At 42.4% G+C, this 8,196-nt stretch overlaps 1 protein-coding gene across 3 annotated transcripts; it reads right to left on the bottom strand.

The window, feature by feature from the left end:
* Positions 1-1,154: 1,154 nt before the first annotated feature.
* Positions 1,155-7,242, bottom strand: CCR4 (C-C motif chemokine receptor 4). Of its 3 annotated transcripts, none has more exons than XM_046938181.1 (3): positions 7,163-7,242; positions 4,223-5,881; positions 1,155-3,015 (listed from the first exon to the last, which is right to left on the bottom strand). In XM_046938181.1, exon 3 carries the CDS (start codon positions 2,997-2,999, stop codon positions 1,923-1,925), a length of 1,077 nt encoding a protein of 358 aa, XP_046794137.1. In that variant the 5' UTR covers positions 3,000-3,015; positions 4,223-5,881; positions 7,163-7,242; the 3' UTR covers positions 1,155-1,922. The 3 variants fall into 3 exon arrangements, with proteins under 3 accessions (XP_046794137.1, XP_025003287.2, XP_046794138.1); XM_025147519.3 differs by having other exon boundaries at positions 4,223-4,466; XM_046938182.1 differs by lacking the exon at positions 4,223-5,881.
* Between the last annotated feature and the right edge of the window lie 954 nt (positions 7,243-8,196).

The raw sequence follows: 8,196 nt of genomic DNA, 5'->3' as shown, positions 1-8,196 counted from the left end.
AGGAAAACAAACTACTGTGTTGCACTGTGTTGTTTCTAAATTAGTCTAGGCACTTTGCTGATGATTAGCTCAGCAGATCACAGTACGTGTGCCACTAGTGTCACGTCTGCAAGGTTGATATGTCATGCCACCTTGCAAGTGATGTGTCATTGAGTTCAGTGTCATCTGTGAGACTTTCCAGCACCTGGTATTTGCAATGTGTCTTGGTCTTCCTTTTAAAAATGGGTAATAGATGGGCTAACCCACTCCTTGAGGCAGTTTTTTCGTATCTGATATATTCAGTGACTTGTACTGAATAGTAAGAATTTACACTCTTTTCGTAGCAAGGAAGATCTTTTCTTAGCGCAGTAATGCCTTCCAGAGCTATTCTCATTGTCTGCATTATTGTAGTTCCTTGCCTAAAGTTGTCAGCATCAGTAAAGTGCTGATGGCAATGCATTCCCCACAATGAATTTTGAAGGATATGTTTGTGCATGAGCATTTAAGAGTGCTTGTTTTTACTTTGTCTGTTCGTTGCATCATGAGGGATATTACGTGGATGTGAGCTTCCACTTATATTTCAAATACGGAGTGATCACGACAACAGCACTGCTACATTTTAATACTTCTTCTCACACTCCGCCCTTAGATATTTTTAAGTTTTGTCTTCTGTTTATAGCCACATTTGAACGTTGGGTGGTCATTTCATTACTGATGGCCTAAGAAAGATGAAAGTCTGCTGAGTAGTTGTCATTTAACAAAAAAAACCCAACAAACCTATCAGGGATATTTTCCAGTGCAGATTTTTCAACTCTTACTTTGGCTGCTACTACATCACTGATTTTTGCCTTTTGTGCCAAAATCTAAATGTTGCTTTGAGACTTTTCTTCCTGTTCCAGACCTGATTAATAACGTGTAGATCTGCAAGCAGCTACTGTGGCATCTTTCTTTGCCTTCTGCTCTGTAATCAAATGGTACTATTCTCTGTATGGTTTCTAAATTATGACAGACCTTCTCTACACAATCTCTGCCTTCTCTTTCTTTTGCTTTGCCAGATGTTTATACCATAAATGAAAATTCAGTCTTGGAGTTAGGTATTTTTGGAACAAAGAACATTCATTTTAAAAGATACTTTTAAAAGATGCTTCAAATGCATTAACGCGTACTGGAATAAATTAACTTTTTAAAGATTTATTTAAAAACAACAGCAACAAAAAACAAAAAACCCACCACGTTTTCAATGTTAATAAAAAAAAAAAAAAGAATTGCCATCCTGAATTATGGTCATTAAGTCATTCAAAAATGCCTATATATACGTATGCGTAGACAGTTTGGATACCTGAAAGAAAACAAAGCTAGATTTATAGCACAATGTAATTCATTGGCTTTGCCTTTTTGTGCACATAGAGTGTGTTTTGTGTCCTTCTTTTCTTAATGGCTGAAGGTGTAGCCTTTCCCGAGGTGAAACTTTTAACAGCAGCTGCTGTTGTTAATAGATTGCTACATGCCTGAGCAAACAAAACCTACGCAGATCAGCTGAAGAATAAAAAATATGGCAATAACCACCTTCTCCTTGAATAAACAAAGATGCTTTTAAATGCACTTTGAGATAGCAAGTTGTTTCTCCTCTGCCCTCCATTGAGTCCAATCGTTTCTTGATGCTGGTGAAAAACAAGCAACAGAGCGTAGTACTTGCGGTGAGTTGAGGCTGCTGTTAGATCTGAGCAGTGATTTCTAATTGCAGCAGATAAAACATACATGTCTGTCTGCCAGATCTCACATCTAGGACGACTTCTGTCATAGTATTCAGAAAATCTAAGAGGCAGAAATCAAAGATGAAGTTATTATCAAAGACTGGCCGACTTTAAATGCCTGTGCATTTTCTGAGCTTTTTGAAGTTCCTGCTTTTGTCAGTTGATTTTTGTCAGTTGGTGTGGAACACGTTACAGGGCTTCTTGGTCCCCAGTGGACTGCGTGTGGAACGATCCAGTAGACTCGGTGTGGTAAGTGATGTGAAGTCCGCACCACTTACAAATATCTCCAGGTAACTGCCAGTTCTTAAAGAGCATCTTCAGGTACTTCTTAAATTTTTCCCCCATGAAGAAATAGATGACTGGATTGAGGCAACAGTGGAAAAGGCCAAGGCTTTCAGTTATTTGAGATGCATAGTCCAGGTTCCTACTTGCTTGACAGTTTCTAATGACTCCAGTAGCTTCCAGCAGTTGTAATAAAATGACGATATTGTAAGGGGTCCAGAAGAAGAAAAACACAATCATGACAGCAAAGATCATCCTCACAGCCTTATTCTTTTTCTCATTTCTACAGTGAAGTAAAGTTTTAATAATCATGGAGTAACAAAATGCCATAACTATCAACGGGAGTAGGAGCCCAAGAATGTTGATTTCCAAAGTGTAGAAGAGTTTCCATGTCAGGTAGTTGCTTGGATATCTCAGCTTGCAAGTAGTATAATTTTGCTCAACAAAAGATTCTCTAAATACAAGTTCTGGAACTGAGGCTAAAAGAGCTACCAGCCATACAGTAAGACTGGCAATCAGGCCATGGAAGGCAGTTCTTGCTTTCATGGAAAACACTGCACGAACAATTGCCAGGTATCTGTCTATGCTCATAAGCATGATAAAAAATATCCCACTGTAGAACCCAACCAGATAGATCCACGAAATAATTTTACACCAGGGAGTTCCAAAAACCCATTGGTCTATCATGAAATAAGACCAGAACGGCAGGGATAAAACAAAGAGCAAATCTGAGATGGCGAGGTTTAGCAGGTACACGTCAGTCATACTCTTCAGTCTCTTGTATTTAAAGAGGACCACAATGACCAGAGTGTTTCCTATTAGCCCAATCAGGAATACCAGGGTATACAGAACAGGGAAGAAAGAGGCTGCAAACCTCTTGAAGGTTTCCTTACTGCAAGGTTGTGGAGCATCGTTATAGTTATCAATAAAGTCATAAAAGGTTGTGGTGTCAGCTTCAAGGGACTCCGTGCTTGAAGAGCTCATGTTTTTTCCCCAGTTCCTGAGAATGAAAGAATACAAAAAGGTCAGTCACTCTCTGCATGATGAGCATGTGGTTGCTCTGCAAGCCTGGATCGTGTTGGGAAGTCTGCAACACTCGATGACTAACTTGCAGTTCTAATGCACTTCTCATTACAGATTCTCAAACAGTATTTAAGTATCATAGGATTCTTATGCAACGCTTGCAAAAGTACTGTCCTTAGCGTGCATGTCCTTCCAAAACTGCAAGTCAGATGTGTCAAGAACACTGAATGCCGTTGAAGCTGCAAAGAAGAAAGCAAACGGGAATGAAAGATACAGACCATAGATATCAGATCGGAGAGAGAGAAATTCTGTGTGGAGTAAAGTAAAAAGCAAAGCCACTGTTCATAGCAGTCTGAGATTGTACCCATGTTTCCAGCCAGGCAGACATCACTGAAAGCAGACAGAAATAAAATATACATCTGACCCTCCTAATGAAATGATGCTTACTGAAAGGTGACATCAGTTCTCAGTAAGTGCTGTCTGGGGTAGCAAAGTGAATAACAGGAATTTGTCATTTTCATACCTACGTTCTTTTCTAATAGACTGAGAGTTTTACGTGATGTTACTTTGAGGCTGACTAGATCACATAACGGGCACAGTGCAAATATGTTGTCGATGTGTGTCATCACATCGCAGCAAGCTTCATTTCTTAGCCTAACATACCAGAATTTTTGCAAGCCGGAATTATGTCCTTCCCCTTTGTCTTTATTTTATGAATGGGAATCAGAGGAAAAGTGAGTATTATCTCTTTGTCTTCACACTGTATACCGTTGCTGATTAACAGCAAACACTGACTATCGTTAACCTGAACCCTTCCATGTGTAGTCGCTGTCGTGACACCTTTCCAGTCTACAGCTCCATTCTGTTATACACAAAGAATATAATCTGAATTACGAATCGCTGCTACAAAACAGTTTGGCACTAATGGCCAAGAGATGCAACAACAGCAGCTAAACGTACCTGAATCTAATGCACCTTCAGAATGGCTATTCTACTTAAGTATTTTAAACTGAAACCATATGCTCACATAATGCACGTAACACATAATTCTGATTATGCAGGATATCCGACAATTGCTTTTAAAGTTACTAAGCAGCAACAAAAGGAAGAAGTATTACAGTCATATACATTATAAGCAGGTATGACAGACAGCTGCTTCTGCCACTATGTTTTGTAAATATTACCTTTTCTCCCCTCTTTCTTTTCAAGTGATGCAAAGGAGCTCCTCAGTTCTGGTGGAGCGGAATTGCTTGTTTCTGGCCAGGTACCTCTGCCAGCGAACTGCTGCCTACGCTGTGATACCCAGCAGCTGCAAAAAGCAGATGTCAATAGGTAGCCGCGTCTGTCGGCGGAAACTCTGTATTTCCTTGCAGATCATATCACAAGTGCTTCTCTCCTCGATGCTCACGAGAGATGGTCCTTTGAATGCTGAGCAGAAATAAAATGCATCTTATAGCATATAAGGCAATGCAAAGTTTCCAGTGAGAGCCTAATTACTGAGTTGAAGCCGCATCATCTTACTCGATAATTACTAAAAGCAGGGGCCACTGAGGAGCTCTCGTTCAGCAGAACTTTCATTCTCTTTTTTATGGGTAGTAAAATGTACCTCAAACTCAGAAAAAGTAATGAAAGGATCATCTGTAGTGAGCAGAGGGGAGGAAGGCACTCAGTGGTTGTGTGGGAGGTGTTTCTAGTCCTGCTATGTAGGATAACCAGTTTTCTAAGCTATACTATATAGCCGTAGAAGAAAAGAGCTCTTTAGACTTGGTGTAGGGAAATCTCTTTTTATTCGTTGTTCTTTGCCCTTCCTAATGCCTGCTCGGCTTGCTAGGGAAAGAAACAAAGGCATGCCAATTCACGCCTTTTTGCTTGCTGTCTCCCACGGCAGGTTTTATATAGCAAAGCTACCGCTGATCTTACACGAATGTTGATAGTGGTCAAAATATCAAATGAGAAGTAGGGTGTGTGTGTGTGCAGTGCAAGGTCAGGTGGAGCTGAGGTTTCCTATGGTTTTTATCGTGGCAGGAAGCCCAGCTATTTCTACTAACTTATCTATAAATCCCTCAGCTCTACTATGGGGGATCCTGGGAAGGAGAAAAATGCACAGGGCACGTGCTGGCTCAATAGCATGGTTCTGAGTCCCTCTGGCAGAGCAGCTGTGCTAGCAGCCTTCAAATGCTGCTCTCCTTTTTGTGTCCCACAAAAAGCCAGCCGAGCGAAAGTAAAAGTTCCCTTCTTACCAGGGAAGGCTGCTTGCTTGATAGCAAGAGAAACTGGAGTGTCACAGTGAGAAGCAGAAACAAGGAAGCTGCAGAAGTTGTCTGGGAAAGGAGAGAGATTCATAGATCCCAGGAGAGCTGATGTCTTCTATGACAAACTGTATTATTCTAGACATAGTTATTCTATTTGCTGCCATCCTATCTGCCTATGACATTGTTACTCTGCCCGGTAACTTATATTTGGGAGAAGTGCTTCTTCCATAAAAGCTTGATGTGAAGACACCAAGCTCTGCTGCTTTACTGTTCTCCAGAATAAGACGCTCATAAAGAAAGTAGCTGCTCAGTCATCTTTCATGAGCTGCATCTGTGGAGTTTTAAATTTATCACTGGGAGATCACCGGTGCAGGTTATTGCTCTGCAGATCTTGTATGTGTTCTCTTCGGTGTGCTTACAGTCCTTTAAAGATGTGGCTATCAGATGAGCGGGCAGCAGTGCGGTGCCAGTTTCATCAGCTCAATTCTCAGAAAGTAGAGGCTGTTCCTCTTGCTCCCTGAAAGGGCTTCTTCTTTCATGTGTTGTTTCCCGTGGTAACGGTGGCATAAAGCCTCAGTTTTTCAGTGACATCTGTTTTTAAGGAACAACGACAACAAAAAAAGCACATCTCCTTACTCTCTTGGTATTACCCTTCATTAGTTTTGGCTGCAGTGCTTTAGCCTCGATAAACCACCAAGCACCTGCATATCTACCTTGCCCTGTCATTATTTTCCACTCCAACAAACTGGGTGCTGCCTTTGAATTTCTTCACTAGTGACTTTTCTGGATTTCCAGATGAAGCAGTGAACAGAACTGAATTGAATCTCCCTTCTACCCTGTTAGAGCCCACCTTGGCTAAGGGTGGATTTCCCATCGCCAGTAACCTTTTGAGGACTGTCCAACTCTCATTAGCGCCCACGTCACGCTTCAGATATGCGTCTGATCTTTCAATCAGGTCAGCAGGGATCAAGTCTGCAGCCTTATGATTGCAACATTAGCATGGCACTGGCCTGAAGAAAGATCCTGTTGGGCAAATTATCTTTTGCCCAGTCCTCACTTAGAAAAAGAACTTTAACGCAGCGAATGCTTCCTAGCTGTCTGAACGTGTCTCTTCATACCTCTGCTCACTGTCTCAGGTAAAGGCAGGAGAGGAGGAGGAATTGTCTGTCTGTGGCCAATTCAGGAGGAGGGCTGCACAGGCTCCTTGTCAGTGTACGCTTCCGTGGCTGTGGGGAGGTGTGGTTGGACTACGGCGTCTTGTGAAGCAGTGGCTGCACTGCAGAAGCCTACCGTATCAGTACTTTTCATGTTGTGTTAGCAGATGGGAAGGGCTGTTGGCAAGGAGACTTTGAGAAAGCGCGTCTCCAGGAAGAGGAATGTGTAGCCACAAGAAGAGCAGAGAGATCGTGGCTGCTTAGGATGCATGCACTCCAGAAAAGAAGCTAAAAAACAGCTGCCGGTTTGTGACAATCAAGAAGATAAAAATGAACTCTGAGACACCTGAGAGTCTATAAGTGTAAGGAATCCCTATGGAAACCTGAAGGGAAAACTGCAGGAAAGATGGAGAAATGCATGAAATCTCTGATCAAGTGAGATGATGCAGAAAATAAATGAAAGCTACTGCCATCGGAGGGTCTGCCGTGACTTGGAGAGCAAGAGATAGTGCTTAGCAGGGAAACTCTGAGGTCCCGGCTCATGTGTCAGGGTGTCTTTTTCTGCTCCTCCTCAGAGAACACTGACCTGGCAGGAAGTGTCAGGAAACCACGAGGTTGGGAGGAAAGGGAGAAGGGATCATCTCCATGAGGCGTAGAGGATGCTGCTGTAAAACTAACAGGTTGGCAGGAGCAGGGGGAAAGAAAGAAGAGGTCTTACCTCTTTGCTAGACGGTATGAGGTCTATGGTGCCAGCCAAATAAATCATAGCAGCACAGAGAAGGGGTCCAAACCTGACCGGTCTGACTGTGAGGAACCAACCCTTTATATGAGCGTGCATCAAAGCCCACAGAACGGAACTTAATAAAAACTAAAAGCAGAACAACACGAGCCAAGAAAACCTTGCTTCTTGCCAAGAGATTTCAGCTCCACACCCCTTTTATGGAAAGCCTCAGACAGGCAATTCAGAAGTCTGCATTAGAGAAACCCTTGTACAGAAGAGCCTTAGGAGAGAGGCAAGTGACAGTGACTAAAGAAAAACTGAAGTTAAACCACTCTTTTGATCCAGACTACCAGAGCAACAGCCACACAGGCAGCGAGACGCCTTTTCTGGCAGCCAAATGTCTCCCTCACAAAGCCTATTCTCCCTGTCAGGTCTTGGGCCACTCTCTTGCAGTTCAAGTGAATTGGAATCACAGTTGGCTTATCTGTAGTGCCAAGCCTTTCTCGTTGCCTGTTTGCTGTGCGGGTATCTGCCTGCTAATTTTCAGTATAGTCCAACCTTAATGCACCTGACTGAAGCAATCTGATTAAGAGAACTAGAAGCCAAACGTAAATTCTTTTCATAGTTTTAGAGAGAGCTGCCATCCACACTGTTTTCCCAGGTAGTTAATTCATAGTTTACCTTGAACGCTTTGAATGCAAGAATTCCTTTCAGCTAAGACAGCTGCTTGTGCTGGCATGCAAAAGATTTGGGTCTTATAGAATCGTAGAATGGTTTGTGTTGGAGGGACCTTTAAGATCACCTAGTTCCAACCCCTCTGCTATAGGCAGGGGCACCTCCCTCTACGCCAAGTTGGTCAGCAAGGTTAAGTTCCAATTCCCTACATCTTTTTTTTCCTTTCAGTGGTCTGATCCTTTGCATTTTGCTGTTTGTATCCACTGTTTTTTCTCAGCCAAATTTGTTCTCTTTTCGTGTCCTGTGCTGGCATAGCTGCTATATTCAGAACTCCTCATTAAAAAAAAAAAAAAAGA

This window comes from Gallus gallus, chromosome 2 (assembly GCF_016699485.2).
Source record: "Gallus gallus isolate bGalGal1 chromosome 2, bGalGal1.mat.broiler.GRCg7b, whole genome shotgun sequence".
Classification (NCBI taxonomy): Eukaryota; Metazoa; Chordata; class Aves; order Galliformes; family Phasianidae; genus Gallus; species Gallus gallus.
The sequence above is the reverse complement of the archived record's forward strand: the minus strand, read 5'-3'. Positions and strand labels throughout refer to the sequence as shown.

Bases quoted from the DNA above. Each gene is read 5' to 3' on its own strand.
- CCR4 (XM_046938181.1), bottom strand. From the start codon at position 2,999: ATGAGCTCTTCAAGCACGGAGTCCCTTGAAGCTGACACCACAACCTTT.